Below are 22,290 nucleotides of genomic sequence, written 5' to 3' on the forward strand. Positions count from 1 at the left end.
CAGTTAAGAAAGTCATAAAAAGATGTCAGATATGAGTTCAATTTAGATTGAGTAGTTTGACCTTAAAGATCATTTAGTTCCAACTTCCCTGCCACGGGCAGGAACCTTCCAGTAGACCAGGTTGCTCAAAGGGGAAATCTTTCCTCTTGAAAATATATACCTCTGCTCTTTAGGGGGTTAGAGACCGGTCTTTTGGCAAGTATCCCTGTGGACTCCACGTGTCACTGGTGAATAATGTCACTTTTATACAGTTCCACTTGTGCTGAAGGTACTTTCTGTGAGTGTTTCCACTCCCAAACCAGATTGGAATATTAAAGCAATAGGAACTGTGAACACAGGAAACATCCCCTGTCATCGCCCATGGTGGAGAAACATCAGAGAGTCAAACCAACAGCTCCACGGGCAGATAGAGGCTTCCACAGAAAAGAGCAAGGCCAGAAGGGACTTGGCACAGACCTCTCCTTAACTTAATTCCCATTTTCTGTTAAAGCAGCTAGTGGCAGAAAGCCAACCCATCCTTCAGTATCTGTTGCTGTGTTATCTTTCCTTCTGGTGAAAGGGAAGCAGATGACTTTGACACTTCAATGTTGAGAAACTTCCACATCTTCCTCTGTGGAGTGCGAGTTTGGGTGGCCTCCATATGAGTCAGAGGACATGGCTTGCTTAACAACCCCTTCCTTAGGCATCTTGCAGCTCTCTGAGTATTATTCACAGAGAGCATTAAGAGAAACAGTGGCCTATTAAAGGCAGAGCCTTTGCCTTGCTGCCCGTGTGGCACTTGCACCCACTCACACTGAGGAAGCAGAGCCCTCTGGTGAGCTTGCTCATTGCCCCCAAAACAGCACGTACATGCTTTCTGAGCTCCAAGCAAGGCTTCAGCTGGTCACCTCAGAGTGGGAGAGTGACCCAAGGAGACGAGCTGTGCTTGGTCTTCCCTAAAACACGCCTGTGCCCCATCCTGCTCACGGTTGTAACTGCAGAACAGGCACACACCTCACACCAGCTGTAATCTGTCTCATCTACAGCTGCAATATCCACCCTCAGTGCTGATTTTTTCTTGGGTTTTACAGGTATGAATCTATAGGCAACCCATGCTGCTGCTGCTGCAATGCTTCTCTGAAACAACAGCTTAGGGAATGATAAAATTTTCTCACACATAAGGTGGTTTTGGAAAAAGTGATAGATAACAACCCAATGCATTAAAAGTAAAAAAAGATAAATTTACTTTTGGACATTCCTAACACTTGCCTTTCTAAAAATTATGATACAAAATGAAGATCAAACTGTAAAAGCTTTGTGTTTATGTTTTCTTCTCTCTTCCTAACAAAAAATACTGTGCTTTCTTTTTCTTCTTTGCCTCCAAAAAGACTGAGTTTTAACTCTTGATACTGTAAGGTTTCACTAAGTATCCTAGCTCTTATGGCTCTCTGAAAATGCTAGATTTTAGCTTTAGTGAAGTAGAATGGCAAGTTCTACCTCATACTGCCAAATTATAATACATGAAGAAAGCCAAAACACGAGCATGTACTGCTTTAGTGCAGTTATATTTGCAGAGTGAGTTGTGCAGCATTTTACTTTGTGTAAAACTCATGAAAATGTATTGCCTGGCTTTGGGGGTTGCTGTCAGAAGCAGGCACTGTGTGAGCACCTCAATTCTGTGTGGCAGGCCTTTACAAGCCAGAAACCCCAGAGAAACATTTTTCTCTCAAGCTTTTTCAGTTGTGGGTTGATGATTGGTGACTCCCATAGAAAATGGGAGTTTGAACTGTTTTCAGCTGAGGAGCTAACATACTCCAGACTTTTCACTTCTGGAAAAATGGCACTAATATTTAGGCTCCTTCTGCTTTAGGGTTTTTAATTTTGCTTAATAAGAGGTCTATTTTCACTTGCTTTTGTAGTCCTGCTTCGTGCTAAGCCTGCTCATCCCACACATAGGAGTAAGGACCTAGGTCAAGGAATATCTGCTTTATGGATTCTGTCAGGATTCAAATAAAGTTGAAACACCATCAATACCAAAGGTGAGTAAGCACTAAGAGGCAGAAGAATTTTAATGAAAACATTGTAAATATGTGAGCTATTTCAGATACCAGTCTTTGTTTCTGGACTATACAACCTGCTAGGAATCATAGAAAATATTAATTTCTCACATAAAATGAGGCAAGACTTATTTTACCTGTCACGCTATTGTCAGAACATATATCATTGTGAGATAAACTGCTTTTGCAAAATTAATCAGCTCTTTGGACTTTTTTTTTTTTAAGTACAAGGAAAAGGAATTTGGAAGGTTTCTGTACTACAACTGCATGGGTTAGAATAAAAGTGGTATAAGAATCCATTAATATTTACTTGGTTTCCCAAAATCTATTCATAATTTAAGTACTTGAAAGCATTCAGTCCATTACACATTTTTCATTGCTTGATCCTGGCTGAGGGTCACAGTGTCTCCAAGATGAAAAATTCCCTTTCTGGAATCACTGCTTGCATTATTTCCCTTCCACTAATTTCCAAAAACTTTTTTTTTTTTTGGATCTGTTCTTTGCAGTCATATTAAATAATTACTAAAATAATACATGCCAATTGCAGTGCTTAAAATAAAACTTATATGGCTTTAAAAGAAGAGTGAAAAGGAAGGGTGGCTACTGTGGCCCAATTTGCAGTATGTATCAGTTGTGTACACTCTCAAGAACCATATATTTATAATCCATCCTCTTGCTTGTTATCAGAATTTCAAAATGAAACTGTTATCAAAGGAGATCACTGCAATCCTTTTAAAAGTAATCCTGCTCAATTCTACCTGCTACACGGGGGAACATCAGCTTAACTTGTAATTAAAGAAGATTTCTCTGGGGAGACCTCAGATGTGGTCTGTCAGTTCCCAAGAAAATGGTAGCAACTATTGACCTCATTTTTCCTCTGCTCTAACAGTCAGATTTAAAATGACAGAATGACCTGAGATGGAGTATAATTCCTGTCAGTGATGATATGACAAGAATATATGACTGTGAGGGAATAAACAAGAAGGAAATCAGTTAAAAATGAAAGAGTAGATAAAAATTCTGCCTCCTTCTAATAGCCTGAGCGAATAAATACAATTCTCAGGCAAAGCAACAATCCTCGGGAACTGATTCCAGCTTGAATGACAGAAAGTTCCCTCTGGAGCAGAAAGGTCTTAAAGTTACAAGCGAAGAACCCCAATCAGTTTTTTTAGAGAGAGGTTAATTTTGTTATGGCTGTTTTCTTAATGGTCTGTTCAGCTCTTGTTGACTTTACAAGGCACTGGGAAGGCAGATCAGTGTCAGAATTAATTTTACATCAGCAGTAGGAAAGCCTGCACAGCTTAACATACCTGCTTCCAAACAACTAGACTTGGGAAGGGATGCCTAGCCAAACTATGGGGTGAAGAAGCAGTATACAACTTCTCATTATATAAGAGCAAGAAAATAGCTGCACTCTGAGAAGCATAGGAAAATAATTCTACCAAGACAAAGGAGGATAGTTACACTTTTAAGGCTTTGGATTTACCAGATGATTTGGTTTTGGAACTGAATATTCCCCAGAAATGTAGCTGGGTATAGAGTGTTTGCCCAAAACATGCCACTTATGCAACTACACAGTTTTTGCAGCAAAGAACTCACATCCTACATTTAGATACATACAATAAATATATTAGATGGGCACAAGAAGCAAATGTAATGGTGGGGGAGAATTACAGCAACAAGCTTACAAGGCAGCTCAGTTTTCTCAGTATGCCATATCCTGATAATTTTGTTTTTCTCATTATTTGCAGATAAATATTGTCGCTGCTGAGAAGCTGATTTCATAAGTCAGTATAATGCATGCAGGGATTTATTTTCTATTTGGTATACACATTTGACTGTTTTTCTGGAGAAAGAAACACAGACAAACTGACAACATATCCTTTCTAGTACTGTGAAAATCTCTTCATTTGCTACTGTAACAAACTTAAATATCTAAGATGAATAGGAGATCCTAAGACTCTGCACATGATCTCATGGCTTGTTGGACAAAGAACCTTAAAAAAAACCCCAAACCAGAACAAAACAAAACTCCCCAAAAAAAACCCAAAATCAAGAGCTGTGGTTTTCCCACAAGTCTGGCAGTGCAGGAAGACAAAGGGCACTCTATGCAGAAGAAGTAGGTTTCTTGGTCACGGTCCCAAATGTCTGCAGCGTAACACTGTGTCCCCACGGCGCGGATTAATGTGCAAGGGACTGCCTGCCCCTCCTGATACAGGCAGGGAGGATCAAAAGGATTTTGTAAAATGTGCTCTCTGACTGGGGCTCTCCCTGACTGAATGGTTGTTTTGCCTGAGATTGTTAAACAGTTCATATGAGTCCTTGAGGGTGCTTGCCTGCTGGAGGGGGAGACAAGGCAGGTGTGTCAGAAAACCTGTGTGGGTAGCATTTCTGGTTCCTCTAGGCAGACTTAAAACTAGGGCTGTGTGGTTTTCCCTTTAAAAGACAAGAAATTAAATTAAAATAAAGTATTAAAATGTAAGCATATAAAAATTAAATAAAGCCTTAGGGTTTTTTTAATATCTTGCATTCTTTAACAGACAGTTGTCAGCAGCCATTCAGAAAACTCTAAGTCAGAAACTCAACTTGTAAAATATTAACTAAATAATTGCTTAATTCTGACTTTTTCCTGCAGTGCTAATTCCCTTTATAGACACACTTTTACTAAGGACAAGAGTGGCAGGAGATCGAATACAGCCTGTAAACCATGTATTGAAAAAGGAAAACTGTGAGTGCTGTTAGAAAAACTGACAGCTTTATACATACATGTAATTAACACCTGTTTCAAACCAATATCAAAGTCACCTAGTCAGCACATATGAGGTAGAATGCACTTCTAATATAGATAATGCTGCAGGTACTGTATGTAAGAAAATGAAGAAATGCAGCACATATTTTTGCATCACTTAACTTAGTACTGTACATATAGTCAATATTTTATGAATTTCTGAAGTTCACTACTATTATACTCACTCACTACTATATTCAGTTTTATACTCCTGAAGAATTTTAAAATTGTAATAGCAACAGAATGTGTACAGAAGCTTGCTTTAAATATAAAAACTTCTAGGAGTAATAGAAAACTTATAACATAGGATACCTTATTTTTTCAGAAAAAATAATAGTCCTGAAAATACATTCATCCTCATGAGCAAAACCACCTCCAGTTGATGCAGTTATTTAACTGCCCTGAGCTCCTTATAAACATAAAGAAAAACTAAATCAGAACTAAAGATCTGTTGCATTTTAGGCACCACGAGAGACACTGTACTGGCTGGAGAGTTGGATTCTGCACTGGCTTCTCATCTGTGCTTCCCCTGGGCTGGGAATGTCCCTGCAGAGCTATTGGCAGTGCTGGTACAGACAAAGTGACTCTGGTTAATTGAAACTGTCCAAGCAGGAGCTCTTAAAATATGTGATGCCAAGTTCACTTGAGGAGTCATGCAGGACAATGACCTGCAGCAAAGGAACGGTGCTGTGTGACTGGGAGCTGGCACAGCTGAAACGGGAGCAGACAGGTGTTCATATCCTTGGCTGGCTTTTGTAGTGATTTCTTTAGTATAGATTCCCCAATCAAACTCCCTCTGTCCTTCATTTTTACTGAGCTAATCCACCAAGTTCTCTTTCCATAAATTCACACGCTCTAGAAGTTACAGTCATACTTTCAAGGTTTTCAGTGTAAAAGTAAAACTATAATTATATTTAAAAAGAATACCTGTAAATTAAGGTTTTTTGCTGAACTCTGTAAATTCAGAAATCCCAGAAAGGAATGAAGTGGGATTAAAACCCACAAAGCATGCCTATATTAATGCCTGTGTGTTCACTTTGTCTCCCAAATACTCCACTGACTGTCTTATTTAATCCTTATGTAAAACTACTGAGATGAATTCTGTCCAGCCGTATTTCCTTAGTGAAAAATTGCATCTATGAACATTTAGTCAAACTAGGCTAAGTACCTACCCTGATACATACTCTGTGTAACCTGCTCAAGTTGTTGAATTATGCAAGGTATAAACTAGTTCATATTCCCATCCTCTTGCCACATGGGAATGGACCTGGAAGAAGCAGGAGATTTACCAGGGGGCATGTTCATAGCATAACTATAGCCTAACATGTATGGGTATATATTGTGCTGGCTGCTGGAGAGATCAACAGAGCTCCCTATGGATGTAACAGTCCCCTTATCCAGACTCACTGGACACACTGCTGGGAGTGGAGCCCTTGTCTTTTAACTTCTCTTCAAAACATGGAATGAAGGAATCTGGCAACGTAGCACAGTGCTGCAGGTTATGTGCAGGTATGTGTGTGTGTGTGTGTGGTTTCTTGCTGTTGCTCTCCACGCAGAGACTGGTAAGATAGATCATGTTGTAGCCTGCTTTAGCCGCATCCTTAAAATTAACAGCACTCAGCTTATAGATTTGTTCTTGTTCTCATAGTTTGGATGAAGGAAATCCAGCTGTGTTCTTTTGCCCACTAGAGAAATGGTTTTTCTTGGTTAGCAGTCATTTGCTGCACCATTTCTTGTAGTTGCTACCCAAATGGATAGGCCCTGTCCTGAGCTATTTATAAGGATGCAAGTGGAAAAAAGGGGAAGGAAAAGAATGGAAGAGGGGGAGGTGTTTGGAGCATGCTGCTGAGGATTAGAGAGTTCACATCCCAGCTTCTAAGGTTTCAGCCTTAATCTTCCAACACATGCAAAGCCTTTCAATTTCACTTTGAGGTCATTAGCCACGTACAAAACAGTCTAACTGCTGTGCGACAAATGCGGGTACAAAACTCAATACAGAAAGCTTTTCAATTAGGTTGTTAGGAGTATCAATCAGTCTGGGAAAGAAACATGGAGTTTTAGCTAAAAATATCTGCTTCTAAAATCTGTACATTAAATTTTAAATCAAACAGATTTCAAGCTTATGAGTTGTAATAGACATTTATCTTCTAATTTATCATTTCATGCTAGATATCATTTACCAGTAACTGCTGATTGAAAGAAGAAAAGTAAACCCAGAAAAATTCTAAAGGATAAGCGTGTCACAATATCTATATTATGTAAAGAAAATGTGACTACAAGGCATCCAGTGCTTCAGTGGCTATTGCTGGTCTTGCAATATATTTTCTGTCTTTGTGATTGTACGAAATGGATTGATTGATTCAGAATATTCTGAATTGGAAGGGCCCACAAGGATCATTAATGTCCAATATTAGAAGGCTTCCTTGGTGGAAGCTTTTCACACAGCTAGCTTTCTTCATTATTCAGGAAGATCATCTGATAGGATCAGCCTTAGCTGACCTGTAAAATAAAGTGCCATCGAAGTTGGGAATTTCCATGTGACATAACATCTACATGAGAGTGCTGCACTGCAGTGACTGTCACACCCACCTGGAATGACTGAATTATTAATTGATTCTTCGAAGAAACAACCTAATATAGAGATAGAGATCATGTGGAAAAAATTTGGTTCCCTTCACAGTTAAGTATCAATGAGGTTCAGTGCTGCTCTGTAGTGGACAGATAGCTGGCAGTGGGGAAAACGGAGTTGCTGGCAAGGTCAGCTTGAACTATCTGGGACCTGATATACATCACAGGCACTGATCAAATACCACTTTCCAGAAAATGAATATCCTCACAAGCTCAGGTTTCCAAGAAGGATAAGCATCACTTCTTACTTTGCATCAGATGTGTGCTCTTGGAAATAACTATCTGAGGAGATGACAATTTCTTACAAGCAAATATAATAAATACATTTGTTTTACAGGAGAAGTTAGAAGCGGTATTGATGGCACCTGCAGCTGATTTAAGTTTCAGTACCTCAAAGATAACCCTAAAGACAGATAAGCTTTTATCCTCAAAAAGAAAACCCCAGAAAGACTAAGGGAAGAGAAACTAACAACTAGACACATAATAATTGTTTGCCAGCAAAATGTACTATCTGAAAGAGTGGCAAAGCTAATGACGGTAAATCCAGTTATTAAATATCACAACGTACTAAGACGTTACTGGCAAAAAAGTAGCAATAAGAAGCTTTCCCCTACAAAACAGACTATAGCAAGAAATATACATCTCTATTTAAGTCTATGCGATCTGTAAATGTGGTGAGGGAGCAAATGTTTGATAGCTATGGGATTTAAGTAAGCAAGTAAAATAAAAAAATTGCAAGTATCATTGCTTTTAAAGAAAATCCATCTGGTTCAAATTATTTCTTTCAGGAAGATTTTAAGAAAGAAACCAGGAGGTGATGTCTGAAGATGTCCTCTGGTACTTTTCCCAGCTAGGTATAAGCACTGCCTTATTTGAGGGCTCTGATTGAATTGAAAGCTCCCTTCACTCTGACTATACACATTTCTCCTTCATAATTTAAACTCAGTTACCTACAGTATTAACCTGAAGATCTGATCAACTGCATATTGATCAAAATATATCCCAAACTGGCTTATGGAGTCAAGTGCAAGACCGTTTCAGGTGACAAATTCTCAAACGACATCTAATTCTGGATTGATGAATGAAGTGTCAGAGGTATTTAATGATCTCACTTTGCTTTATACTTTGTTATTTAGCTCAGTATTGTTAATTTACATTACATCTTTATTCGAATAATATTGTATTCTCTTCACTTAAGTAACCACTTTATTTCATTCAACAAAAACTGCTGAGAATTGCATTTACACCAGTCTCTTATCAATGCCAGTCATGTTTGGAGGTGGAACAGTGAAAGGACGCCTTTGTAAAAGAAGCAAGAGCACAGGAACCCCCAAATTTGCCAAAGACTAGGGGACTAGTCTGGGTTTCTTGCTTCCAGCTCGTCAGGATGTTACTTGTCCTACCGAGTGGTCAGGAGTTGTTAGGTTTATTGAGTGCTTGCAGTACACATGTCGTATTTCAGCAAGACTTGAGGTTTAACGAGCCAGAATATTGAAATACTCACACTCCTTTAAACTCAAAAACACACATCTAGAGGTAAAATGGGATAGTGCCGTGTTGCTTCCTTTCTACGCCTCTCCTCATGACATTGCTCTCTGTCTTGGCTTTCAACTTCGCACCTTTCCATCAAAACAGTTTCTGATCTGAATTCTGACATCTCCCAAAGGTGTCTGGCAAACAGAAGAAAATTACTTCCCGACTGATGGAAAAGAAATTATTTTGTGGAAAAAAAATACATTAGATGTAGTCCTGAGGGGACATTTTAGTGATACCTGATTAGAAATAAAATTATTCTACAAATTTAGTAAATGTAAAAGAGGAAAAAAAGTGGTGCTTTTTCCTCCAAGGTAGGTTATGAGGGATATTTTTTACTTTTTCTTTAGGTTATTGTAAGCAAAATAACTCTCATCTAGCCTTTTATCTTTCAAGGGGTTTTGCAGGTATTATTAAAACGCAGGCTTACAAAGACTCCAGCAGTAAGGAAGAAATAACTGTATTAAACCCAAAAGGTTTTCAATATCAGTTTTCACTGAAATGGAGAGTTATTTGTATTTTGCAGAGCAATAAAGCTAAATGCTACTTTTTCTATTGTGTTGCAAAAATTGCCAGTTCTAAAGCCAAGTTTCAAATGTGTTTCAGTACCAGGAAATCACAAGCTCTATCTCAGCTTTCAAAGAGGAGCATGAACATCCTGTGATGCTTGTGACATATATCAGAAAAAAAAATCTTAGAGGAATATGTAACTAAACTTCTGCTAGAAGGTAGAACCTTGGAAACTGAAAAGAATTCCATAAAACTAGAGATGTGATGTACTTTATTTGTCTTGTTCTGGGGAAGGACTGATTCAGTGATACTTTCTCATGGTTCTTAATCATCAAGTTTCCAAAGAAAGCCAATAGCTCCAGTATTTGAACAAGAAAAATTCCCGAGGGTGCTTTTGAGGGTGAATCCACATTCTTCTAACACATTTTTCAATAGAAGGACCTGATTTTTGGGAGAAGATTTCTTAGGTAACTTACAGAAAGTAAGGTGTCTACTCTTTGGAGAGTGATGATAACTGCTGGTTGGAAGACATCTTTCATTTCTGCTTTCAGTAGCAGAAGGAATTGGGAAGAAGAAAGGAACCTATAAACACTTTACTAATATGAACTGGTTTCTGATACACTTGTTTTCTATGTCTTTGATTTTTCTTTTTTTTCCATAAACTTGAAAAGATGGAGTTTTTGTCTGGCTTCATGCATAGCCTTCTGTCAGTATTAAAAGATACATCTTCAAGAGAAGTCTAGTCAAGGTAAGAAGGTACTTCTAGGTAAGAAATAAGAACTTTAAGATTTAAAACCACAGTACAGTCTCTGGTGTAACAGCAAAGTAACACTGAAATGCTACTCCAGGAAGGCACAAGTAATAACAAGCATTGCATGAGATATTTTTCATATCAGATAAGCATTTAAATTTTGAGTAGCCTGTCACGATGCAAATTGTTTAAACTACTTAGTACATAAAGAGATCTGAATAATGGATTGACAAGCATATAAAGGTAAAAATAGACTTCATGTTTTTTTCCCCTTGTAATTGCATGGACTTTTGACAGACACTGAAAAAAAAAAACCTGTGTACATAATGAAATATGGTTCTGACATAAATACCAACTTTTAGCAGATGCAGAACTTGCATAACCTCACAACTAACCTTTTAAACTGCAATAGAAGTAACTTGCCTGGCTGCAGCCAGCAGTTGGAGAGAAAGCGGGTGTGGATAGTAGTATTCAGAACCACCTTACCAAAAGATGTGCCAATTCCCTGTCATGGAAATCACTCTCGAAAACTTTGCCAACCATTTATTCCCTGCCAGTTTGAGGGCACTTTGCATTTCGGAACAGTTTTATCCATGCTCACAGCAAAATGCAAGAAACAAAGTATTTTTTTACTTCTAGCTGGCTGCAAAAATGCAAGCGTAATATAGGGAAATAAAGAAACAGAATCTGATGCCTGTTTTCCAAAGTGTCACTTGAGAACACAAAAAAAACAATTAAAGAGGAAAATATCTTCTTGTTCTGTTAACCGGTCCCTAACTTTTTTTTTCTTTCTTCCATTTCTCCCTTAAATCCTCGAGGGCAAAACCCTGTATTTCAAATGCTAATTCACGCTTTGGACTTCAGTCTTATTTAAAGAAGATTGTGCAAGGAGAGGAAAGGAAATGACAGTTGATTTTCAAGTTTAATAAGGAAGAAAAAAGACAGTATGGAAGTTCTGTTATTTCTCCTCCTCCAAAACAGTTCTAAATTTACCTCTTTTAAAACCTTAAATCTGGCTAATGATCTCCAAGGACACCTCTTTTTAAAAAAGTGTATGGAATCCAAATAACAGGGGACCGTCTGCTGGCACAGGATAAGAGGGTGCACAAGCTAATTAGCTCCCTTTCTCTGTTAGCCCCAACAGTAGGTATCCTAGAGTTTAATCCACACATAACTGGAATTTTAAAGCCCAAGACCCTTAAGCCCATTAGTCCGTGGAAACACTCAAACTGACACTTTTCTCAAAATAAAAATGCTAATGACTGTCCTGCATGGTAAGACCCTAAAGATACAAAATGTCTGTAAACTGCATCTGTTATTGTCAAATAGAGGAAATAACAACAGCTGTAGACCTATTATCATGTGTGTAAGTCACTCCCTCTGTTAGGTTGCTGTATCACATTGTCTTCGCTAGCTGCAAAGTGTCATGAATGGTAACTACTGACTAGCATACTGTAGGAGGCCTTTAAGAATAGGGGAAGAACTGTTTTGTTGTGGTCCCTTATGCTTAGATTTAGGATATTTATTTAAAACTTGGTCACCCTACTTCCAATTCTTGCTGTGTCTGGCTTTCAAATGATGACACAGAATGTGAAGTATTTCTTGCTTCATTTCCATATCTGTCCTTCTTAGGGGGGAAAAAATCAAAATGTCTCCAAACAATGATGAAAACAATCTTAATTTTTTTTATTCTCTAATTACACCTCTTCATATACGAATTTCTGCCAGAGAGGGTTTGATTTCCTTCCACGTGGGATAGCTGACCTTCACCATTTTATCATGTTCAGTTTTGACAGAGGAAGAGGAAATGCAATGCACTTTAAAAGTCATTAGCTAGATGAGCGTAGTGTGTAAAAATACCACTCAGTCGTTGTTAGATTGACATCAAGTCAGAGTACTGTCAGTATTAATGCCAATATAATGTTAATTGCCATATTCTTGAAGATGCAAGGAATTCTATTTTCCCTCCTAGATCTGAACATAACTACTCCTCAGTAATTAAAGTGGCTTTTGCTGTTATTTAGGTAGATAAGAAGTCCTAAAGGAGTCATTAATATTCACTTCATTTCGTATCGCACTTTACTTGTCAGCTGTGCAGCAGTCCCACGGGTAAAGATGCAGCCACTTAGATATTTTGGCCCATGTATTTAGCATATGATAAAAGCAAGCCACGAAGGGTGTATGTAGATAATGGATTTACAAGCTGCACTGTTGCCAGGCACTTACAAATTGCCTGATAAATTTGATGTACTTAAAGTCAGAAGTGTAGCATTTAAAATGTGGCAAAGCTACAGGTCCCAGGGTGTTTCTTCTCATTACAGCTGGGCAATCCTTCTTGTGCCCTTCCACCATTGCCTCAAAAGGCAGGCTCATCCCAGCAGCTTCCTGGCTCTGAACGACCAGTGGTATACTTAGTTTCATCCTCCTAATTACCCTCCCTTCTCCATTACCTTCTGTAATTACAAGCCAGGCTGCACTTGTGCACTTACTTTATCATTGAATACAGACTTCAGACTCAGTTTGTATGAGGCTTATCAATGCCTCAGTTCCTAAATCAGTTTTACAGGCAGTGATTAACAGAACTCTCATATAACGTGTCATGAAAGCATCAGGAAAAATTCTTACCTGAAGTTACTCCATTTATTTATACTTGAAGTTGGCTTAGATCAGGGAATATACCAGCCTTTCATTTTCACCTTACTTTGGAATTTACTAATACCTAGAGAAAATACTACTGAAGGGTTTTTTCCCCAGCTTTTGATTGAGACAGAGATTTAATTTTAAAGTATTTGCATATGATTAATTTTTTCTTCAATAAAATCAAGAGATGCTATAAAACTAAATGAATGTAAAACCAAATGCCTGATAAATAATAGGAGTGTGGGGTTTTTCACAAGTCAGACTGTTTGTAATGAAGATACAATGATCAGTCTTAAAGAATCATAGGATTCTTTAGAGACAAAAGTGGTCAACACCAAGGGCAGCAAGCAGGTTTTGGTAAGCAGATATCTACAGCTAACTATGCAAATGAAACACTGGACTTCAGTTCCTGGAAGCTTTTTTTTCTAATCAATTCCACCATGTGCAAAAAGCTTCAGTGCCTCTTCTTGAGTTTCTGTAAAAGTACTTATGTCTATTTTTTCTGTTCTGTATGCAGTTTCTCAGCATGTTTTCTCATAGCTTATTAACTCCGCATCAGCTGACAAAACCCTGGCTTCCTGCTGTGGGTCTGAATGGCAGGGTTGCTGAACTCTGCTCCCTCTTCATTCTGATGGGGCCAGAGGGATCTTGTGGATGCTGTAGCACTGGCTTTCATGCCAGTCAGGGATTTGTGCTGGATTGATATCTGTCTCCAAAAAAATGTTCTCTTCCAGTTTGCATGTTCAGGGGCTAGAATATGCTCTTTGCAATACTCTTTTTCATGCAGTGTTCAGAGCAATTAACTAATAGACGATGAGACAGGCATTTATTTTGGCTACTGTCAATAAAGAAGAGATATTTGTTGCTCTCTTGGGCCCTTTCTGTATGTTCTGCAATCAGTATATGCGCATATCAAGCTTCATATCCTGATATGGTGGCCATGAAGCTTATGACTGCTTAAAAAGAATTAGATGTCTTTCTGTGTTGATTTGGAAGTCACAACACCTCAAAGGGTATGAAAATCTCTCAAGGAAATGAAAATATATTCTAGCTGCTGTCTATATAACCCCTCTACAACTGGATTCTTGTAGAGGTACAGACACTGAAACCTATTGAACACAGCTTTGCACTGTTCTCATGTTTATGCTTACCTTAGTGTTACCTAGCCCCTTTGCAAGTATTAGTGGCCATGCACTGTGCAAGGTTATACACTCTCTTGCTCCATAAAAGTGGGGTTTGACCCCATGGAAAATACACTGACAAATCAAAATGTGTAATCGGTTTAAAGTTCAAGGGTGCAGCCAAATCCCGAGCCAGTGTAATTTGACCTAGATTCACTGGAGCAAGTAGAGATGCAGTGAACTACATAGACAGAGGAACCAACCCATTGTGGTTGCTCTCATAAAGTGAGGATGCTGAGGAGACCCTTAATGCCTGATGATGGCAGTGGTTTGCTGCTTCAGCAAAATGAAGTTTCAAAAAAAAAGTTTCCTTAGGCTACTTCCTGCAAATAATAGTGATTGAACACACAGGATGCTGAGGAAACTCGCAGTTGAGTTTAAGGGACACTGGCAACACACACCTGCTTGTTTCTATGCCACTAGAGAAGGGAGTGCTTAATCAACGTTCCCACTATATGGGCCAAAAGTCTATTTGTCATTCATTTGCTACTGATACCTTTGGTAGTATCCTCCCATGTCCCTGTGACCCCTTGCCCCCAAGCTCCAGGTCCATCTAGAAATCAATGTGCTGTGACTTTTAACCCTGCATTAGCATCATTGCAACACTTTTCATCAATAGGTCAGGTTTTTGTTTCAGGAGCTATTACTCCAAGGACACTCTTTCAAACTTTTAGAGCCAAAGCAACCTTCAGCCTTTATACCGCTTCAAGGATTTTTCCAAATTGGCAATTCTTCTTCCAGAATGTCTTTATATATGGGAAATCTCAGCAACTCTTGAACTCCAAGGTTGCTGGAGTTACAGAAGAGCAAAATTTGCTAATAGAAACCTGTTTATAGCTCTGAATGGCAATTTCTGGATATTGCTTCCAGTCATCTCAAGAAAAATGCCAAGGCTAATTGAACAGCTCTAAGAACCAGGAAGAACAAGTTAAGGGTAAGTCTCAGCTATCATTTCTATTATTACGGAAGTGCCAGTGCCTATGCTACCAACTAATGTTTCCTTGATTGGTACTACTATAACTGACTTCATCTCAGTCCTGGAAGAAGTCAAAATGAAATATTTTAACTAGTTCAGGGTATTTTAACTTTCCAGTTGAATCAGTACTCCTGAGCACCTGGATATTAGCTGTACCAATTCCTGATAAATAATACACACTATCTTCTGCAACACCAGGTATCTTTGTAACTTCTTCCTCTGTCATAAGGAAGACCTTACCAATGGCTGGTACTAACTTACGCTTTGTGCAGCTGTGGTAATTTAGTCATGGATTTTGTGTTTATGTTCCACCCTACTTGATAAGAAATAGTAATTCATAGTAACTCCCACACAGTGGGAAGTTATGGTGGGGGGCTTAGGCAGCATAAAGTACTGCAACATTTCAGGTCTTTTTCAATAGGGTCTTCTCATATCCATCGTCCCAAGGCTGAGTTGATGGCAAATAGAATACATAGGAGGAACAGATTCACACTGACAGCAGGTGGATACATGACTGTTAGGAAGAGGACTGAAGTTAATTCATGGAATGACTATTTGAATATTATTTACATCTGGATTGTTGGGGGGGGTATGGAAGGGTCCAAACTGATTTTTATTCAAAGAAGGTAGAATTTAATATATATGATGCAAAGACTTTTTTGGGGAAAAAGTATTTTTGTTGTTAAACCATATAAAAGAAAAACTAGGCTCTGTTGTCAATCATGTCTCAAGCTTCTGATACAATAAGGTTGGCCAAATTATTCATCCCCACGTGCCTCAGAATTTAAGGCTGCAAAATACCTGTATGATACTGTCCTACTATATAAGGTCAGCATTGCTGTTTATAAACAGGATGAGCCCCTTTGGGCAAGTTACTATGACTGCAAAGACACAATGTGCTATGGGGAAATGGTCTTGGTCGCTAAATAGGTGACTAGTTGTTCCACTTTAACTCTTTTAAATGCTGAAGTGGAATCTAAAACTCCATTGTTCATTCATTACATGGAAAAAAAAATAAGTGGTCCACTACAGACTGCATGACTGATGCAAGAGCTTCTATTAAGATAACAAATTAACGGGAATAATCGGTTTATGTAACATGCTCAAACACACCTCGGGGTAGAGGAAGATGCACCTGCTAGAAACGGGGCAGGGCGAAGGGGGGCCCCGGTGGATGGATGCTCAGGGGCTGCGCACCTCTTGCTCCCTCCCATTCCTCCCTCCACACACGACCACGTTCCTCCACGTGCCTGTCCCCGCACGCCGCCCGGTTGCCGGCGCTGTGCGGGTGCCCACGGGGCTCCCTCTCCCATCCTTCCTCCCTCCCTCCCTAACATCCCTCTGTCCCTCCTGCCTTCCCTATAGAGTCCCTTCACCGCCGAGTGGGGGTGGGGGGCATTTAAGGGCATCCCCCCTTATCCCCCCGAAAACTCACGCCCCAAATGCGGCCCGGAGGAGTGGGGACAACAGCGAGGGAGGAGGGAGGGAGGGATGTCAGCGGGGCTGCGGGGGTTCTCTGCCGGCCGCGGCGGAGCGGGGGGCAGGGAGGCACGGCGAGCAGAGGCGGCTCGTTCGCAGCCAGCCCCGGCACGATGTGCGTGTGTGTGGGTGTGGGGAGAGGCGGCGCAGGGCGCGATCACCCCCGGGGGCAGCACAGGGCAGGGTCCCTGGGCGGGGGACACTCACCATGGCGGCGGAGCGGCGGCGAGGCGCTGTCCAGGGTATCGCCGGGCTCGGAGAGCTCTGCAGGCGCGGCCCCCGAGCCCCCGCTATAAGGCGCCGCCTCCTCCCCGGCTCTGCCGAGCCCGCCCCCGCCGGCTGCCGGCGGACACGAGGCTGGGAGGGACGGGAGAGCAAAGAGGATGGATGGGGAGGTGGTGGGAAGCGACCGCTGGGAGGGGGAACGCAGTAGTTGAGGAGGGGAAGAGGCTGAGTGATGCTGTTCCACCAGCGACCCAGATGTCACAGTGGATAGTGAACGTTTGTCTTTGTTGGAATCTTCGCTGTTGGGAAGATTCAATTCATTGACCAGCCACTTTGGGAGCGGAGAGGGGCACTGGCTGGCTGCTGTGGTCCTGGCATAAACCTGTTTCATTCAAAGAGGGTTTGGTCGGTGGCCCAGCACTCGTATTTGCATCTGAACTTCTCTGACCTGAAGCCCTGAATCCTGCACACACTGTGACAAAGTGAGATCCACCACTTAAGGGTTAGGTGGTTGGACTCGATGCTCTCAGAGTTCTTTCCCAATCTAAATGAATCTATGATTCTCCCTGTGGCATCTCCCTGGAGATTTGATCTGTCTATTAGGGAGGAATTGATAAGCAAATGTTTATTTATGTTGGCTAGGGAGGAGGCAAAAATCACACAGAACAGGAGCTACCAACCCTGTCACAACTCTGCCACTGACAACATAACAGAAAAAGTGTCAGGGAAGGAAAAGGCTTTGTGCGTGGTAGAACAAGCACAAAATTTCACACCTTCAGAACTGATTTTTGTTCTAGGTGCTAACCAAGTCTTATAGTTCCAATAAAAGATTTATTTAAACTATCAACGTTTATTGAAAATGTACTGCTTCTTTACCCCTGCTTTTAATGAAGAGGTCTTTGGCATATGAAATCAAAATATTATTTTTATTTTCTAAACGAAAATTTGCCAAAAAATGACATATTCATGCATGCACTTCCATTGTTGTCCCCTCAATTCTGTGCATAGTTTTGTTGACCAGAGCTCAGAGAACAGTCCCAGTTTCAGAGGCACGAGCAGTGAAAATAAGGGGATCATGTGTGGTTCAGGAAAGGTATCATCTTCACAAACTAAAGTGTACTTCACCTACAGACACGCTATATTTGTCCAAAATGTAGCACTGATGTTCTGAACCTTGAAACTTCCTTCCTGGTAGTCTCTTTGTCCAGGTACAACTTCACCCCTTGCTTTCTCTTGGACACAGAGGTCCACCGAAGGCAGTGAGAAGGGCTATCTTCCCAGGGCTGCCTGCCTGCCCAGAAATGATACTGCCAGGAGATTCACGTGAAAGCATGTCCTCACGGAAGTTCTAACCCATTTTTACTTGTCTGCTCAAGCTTCCAAATTCCAGTGCATCCATCTACACCGAATTACCGCAATTCTGAGGTTGATCAGCCATCCTTTACCCTATTTCATCTTTTTGACAGGTTATTGGTTTAGTTCTTTGTGTGTTACTACAAACCATCCTGAAATACTGAGCAAAAATACTTTTTGATATTCATTCTGTCCCCAGGGAAATTGTTCCCTAGGTGGAAAATCATCCTCTTTGTCCAAGAAACTTCTCTTTATGCACTGTAGAGCAAGGAGTAGTTTGGATGGTGACTGACAGAGAAACATGGTAGTGATTTGGTGCATTGGAATGCTTCGGCCTCACAGTTTTTATTCCACTTTCTTTATAGTCCAAACAGTCTGGAGTTTGTGTCAAGCCAATAGCAGACCTAGTAATACAGTAATATATATTCTTTTTAAAGTCTTCTTTTTCTTTGCCTAAAACAGTAAGGAAACATATATTCAAGTTTGATAAATATGTAACATTTCTATTTTCTTGAGTTCCTTGTTCCTGATACAGTATATTAATACTAATTAATGTAGTTTCCTCCTATAGTAGCAACTTTATTTTTTATAAAAACAACAGTGTCACCAGCAAAGAACAAATAGTATTCTGGTGGCACTTAAAAGAAGTTGTAATAGCATTATGAGTATTTTTAATGCCTCTCTAATTACCTGAATTTGGAGATTTAAGGGCTGTGGCAGGATTTGGATTCATGTGTTTTGTATGGAGAGTGATGTCATGCATTTAGTTGGATCCCAGGCACTGAGAACAGCAGACCTCTGCCACGGATGTTAGTTTTTAGTGGTCATTGAACAGTGTGTTGGCATGAGGCAAAAGGCAGAAAAATAAGTTGACATGAGGACAAACAGACTTGATTAGTTCCAGCTGAAATTCCTTGGAAACCAGAAGAGTAAGTGGAGGCAAATAAAACAGAACTTCATTCTGGGGCAATTCTGTTACACAACAATCACTGTTCAAAGTGAAATACCATAGGGAGCTGGCTTGAGCCCTGCTTATCTAGGGGTTGTTGTAGGTTGAACCTTATCACAAACCACCTAATGTACAGAATCACAGACTGGCTGAGGTGAGGAGGGACCTCTAGAAATCATCTGGTCCAACACACCTGCTCAGGCAGGGCCCCCTACAGTCAGCTGTCCAAGGCTGTGTCCAGTCAGGCTCTGAATATCTCTGTGTCTTAGGAAAAGCACCTTTGAATTGCAATGACTTCAGAGATGCCAGGTCCCACTGAGTTTGCAGCTCAGCAGGAAACAGGCAAACAAGGTACCACTGATCAGCCAATTACCAGCAACTCTCAGCTCCTGCTAAGTTTAAATCTATAGGATAAAGTTTCAGTTTGGGAAAGAAAAGTTAAGTCCAACATCTATTACCAGTCACTGCTCTTGATCATGAACTCCTCTGAAATTTGGAATTTAAATTCAGGACATGCCTATTTCAAAAAGTTGTTCTCTCAGAAGCATCTATGCAACTCATCTTTCTCTAACTATCTCAGATGAAAGATGTTAACTTTCTTATATTATCCATTATTTTTCTAATTTTATTGGCACAGGACAGTGGTTATGTAACTGAAGATCTTGATTCTGCTAGTGGCACCATGGGGAGTGTTGAGATCAGTGGGGCAGAATTTGATAGAGTCATGGAATGGTTTGGATTGGAAGGGACCTTAACAATCACCTAGTTCTAACCCCTCTGCTATGGGCAGGAACACCACTTGACCAGATTCAGGGTCCAATCCCACTGGCCTTGAACACTTCCAGGGATGGGGCATCCACAATTTCTCTAGGCAACCTGTCCCAGTGCCTTACCACCCTCACAGTAAAGAATTTCTTCCATATATTTAACCTAAATTTCCCCTCTTTCAGTTAACATTTGTTAATTTTTTGTTAACTTTTTTAACTCTCAAAGAGTGCTAAAAGACTGTCAATAACAAAACTGTGTGGAATTAAATCTAAGTAATCAGGCTAAAGTGAAAATTTGAGTTTATTCTCTTGTTTTTCTCTGGTATGGTTAGTTCTTTGCAAATTGGTTTTGAAACTATGGCTGGTGTAATATGTCTGTAAAGCTAAAGTTCGTCTTAATTTGTCAGCTGTGAGCATATAAAATAAAAACTAAGAATAAACTTATGCTGGAGGAAGCATTGAATGGAGTGATTGTGGAGCTTTGTAGTTTTTATAACAAATATTTCACTTTAGCACCCTCTCTCGGACACAAACCAATACTGCTGGTGTTTATTTTTAAAGGCTTAGTTAAAGCTGGAAAGCAATTGCAATGTGTCCAGGAAAAGTCCCTGGCTGCAGTCACAGATACAGTTTAGTTGTGTGGCTTGGTATTCTATGAATTGACGTAAATAGAATTTTCCCATCCCTCTTACGCTTATCATCTTTATACAAATAGTCTGTGTTGTTCACTTAAGCCAGCCAAGAACTGGGAAAAGATTGATGGCTCCAAAGCAAATACCGAAGGTGAGTTGTTACAAAAGACCACGGTTTGATGTGCTGTTCCTTGCAGTCTGCGCGTCTCCTGTGAGGAGACTGCTGGAGTTAACTGCTGTGAATTGTGGATGGACCTGAAGATTCTCTTCTTACATCAGCAGTATTTAGTGTTAGGGTAGCACATGGAGGCCCCAGTTTGGGATCATGGCCTTGCTGTGTTGAGACCTACACCAAAGAGTTCACAGCGTAATGATGAGTAATGGTGTAGCGCTGAGGGAAAAGGTGGGAGGAAGCTGTTCTCTGTACTCCTGCCCCGGGAAAGAGAAGTGTAATAATGCCAAAAGAAGGTCAGCAGTGTGAAGGACACCGAGTATATTCTGAATAGCAGAAAGGCCCACAGTTTGCACTGTTCTGCATGAACTATCACTACCTGGTCAGCTTCTGGGGTACAGCTGACAGGCAGTCAAGCTCCTATATGTTGTTTTGGCTCCAGTTGTTGGTATGGTCGCCAGTTACATTCAAAGATACTGTATGTGCCAAAAGAAGGATTAAAAAATTAGGACACTGTAGAACAAAAACTGCCCAGATTACTTTAACTTGCTCTCCTTGTGCATTTTCATTTTAATAAGCCTTATTTGCAATAATAGCCTTCGGCAACACTCCTCAATGCATGGTGCTTATGACAATAAACAAAGAGGAGGCCATGAATGATGCAAGGACCTGCAAAAGGACAAAAAATAATCTTGCTAAAGTGGCTGAAATTCCTTTTCTGGACTAAAATATACAACTTATATAAGATAATTCCCATGATATTTATGTATCTTTTTTCTACAGCTAGTCAACGATTTTATTCTTCCTTCTGCTGTCTGCCTCTAGGTAACCGAGTGTAGATTTGTTGAAGTGCTGAGAACTTACAGCAGTATCTGACATCAGAGAAAGTTGTGCTACAAATAGACTAAACACAAGGGAGACATGGGAATTTTCCCCATATGCCAGCTCAAAAAGAGGCCAGAAGGGGCAATCGAAAACCAGTTGATACTTCAAACGTATTTCAGCTTCAGTTCTCTCCCTGGTGAAGGAGGGACAATAACATCCCTCCCCTTGTCTTGCTACGCAAACACAAACACTAGTTAACTGGTTGCTGTGAAGCAACTGGTTAGTCTAGATGCATCAGCTCTTGCACCCTGAAAATAAGGCTTGTGCCCTCAGCACCTGCACCCTTCTTCCCTGAGCTAAAGAGTCTTTAGCTCCCTTATTCACAGCACTGCAGGGCCTTGCTGATTTGAGGTTATATGTCAAATCCTGCTGCTTTGAGCTCATCCGTGGTTGGGCAGAGGCCCTCTGAGTGCCTACTCATCAGTCTTGTGCTGTAGTCCTTTTGCTGCTTTATGACCTGAGCATCCTCTTTTCCCAAGCCCCAAAACCACAGCGTGTCTGTGGTTGTACACACTGAGAGAAGATGTGAGAAGTTTGATCAGTGTTGAGCATCATAGGAAAAAGTGTTAAATGTAGCATACTGACAGTATGTAGTGAGCATGTGTGAGGCCTTAATGTCATGAGTGAGTTTTTCCATCATCCTCAGGGAATGGATGAGCTATATACAATTCTGTAACTCCACATTATACATACACACTTAAGGATCTGCTTAGATCCTTAGCGATCTAAGGATCACTAGGACAAGATTAGATTTGTATAAATAACCTTTTATTTGAACTTCAGTG

General features: G+C 40.3%; 1 protein-coding gene across 1 annotated transcript in view; it reads right to left on the reverse strand.

Moving 5' to 3' along the window:
* The window catches only part of ELOVL2 (ELOVL fatty acid elongase 2), a 48,443-nt gene extending 31,477 nt beyond the window's left edge, over positions 1-16,966 (reverse strand). The window contains exon 1 of the mRNA XM_032704677.1: positions 16,730-16,966. Coding sequence (XP_032560568.1) covers positions 16,730-16,732 — 3 coding nt within the window. The 5' untranslated portion in view covers positions 16,733-16,966. The remainder of the gene's footprint in view (positions 1-16,729) is intronic.
* Positions 16,967-22,290: the final 5,324 nt, after the last annotated feature.

This window comes from Chiroxiphia lanceolata, chromosome 1 (genome assembly GCF_009829145.1).
Source record: "Chiroxiphia lanceolata isolate bChiLan1 chromosome 1, bChiLan1.pri, whole genome shotgun sequence".
NCBI classification, from domain to species: domain Eukaryota; kingdom Metazoa; phylum Chordata; class Aves; order Passeriformes; family Pipridae; genus Chiroxiphia; species Chiroxiphia lanceolata.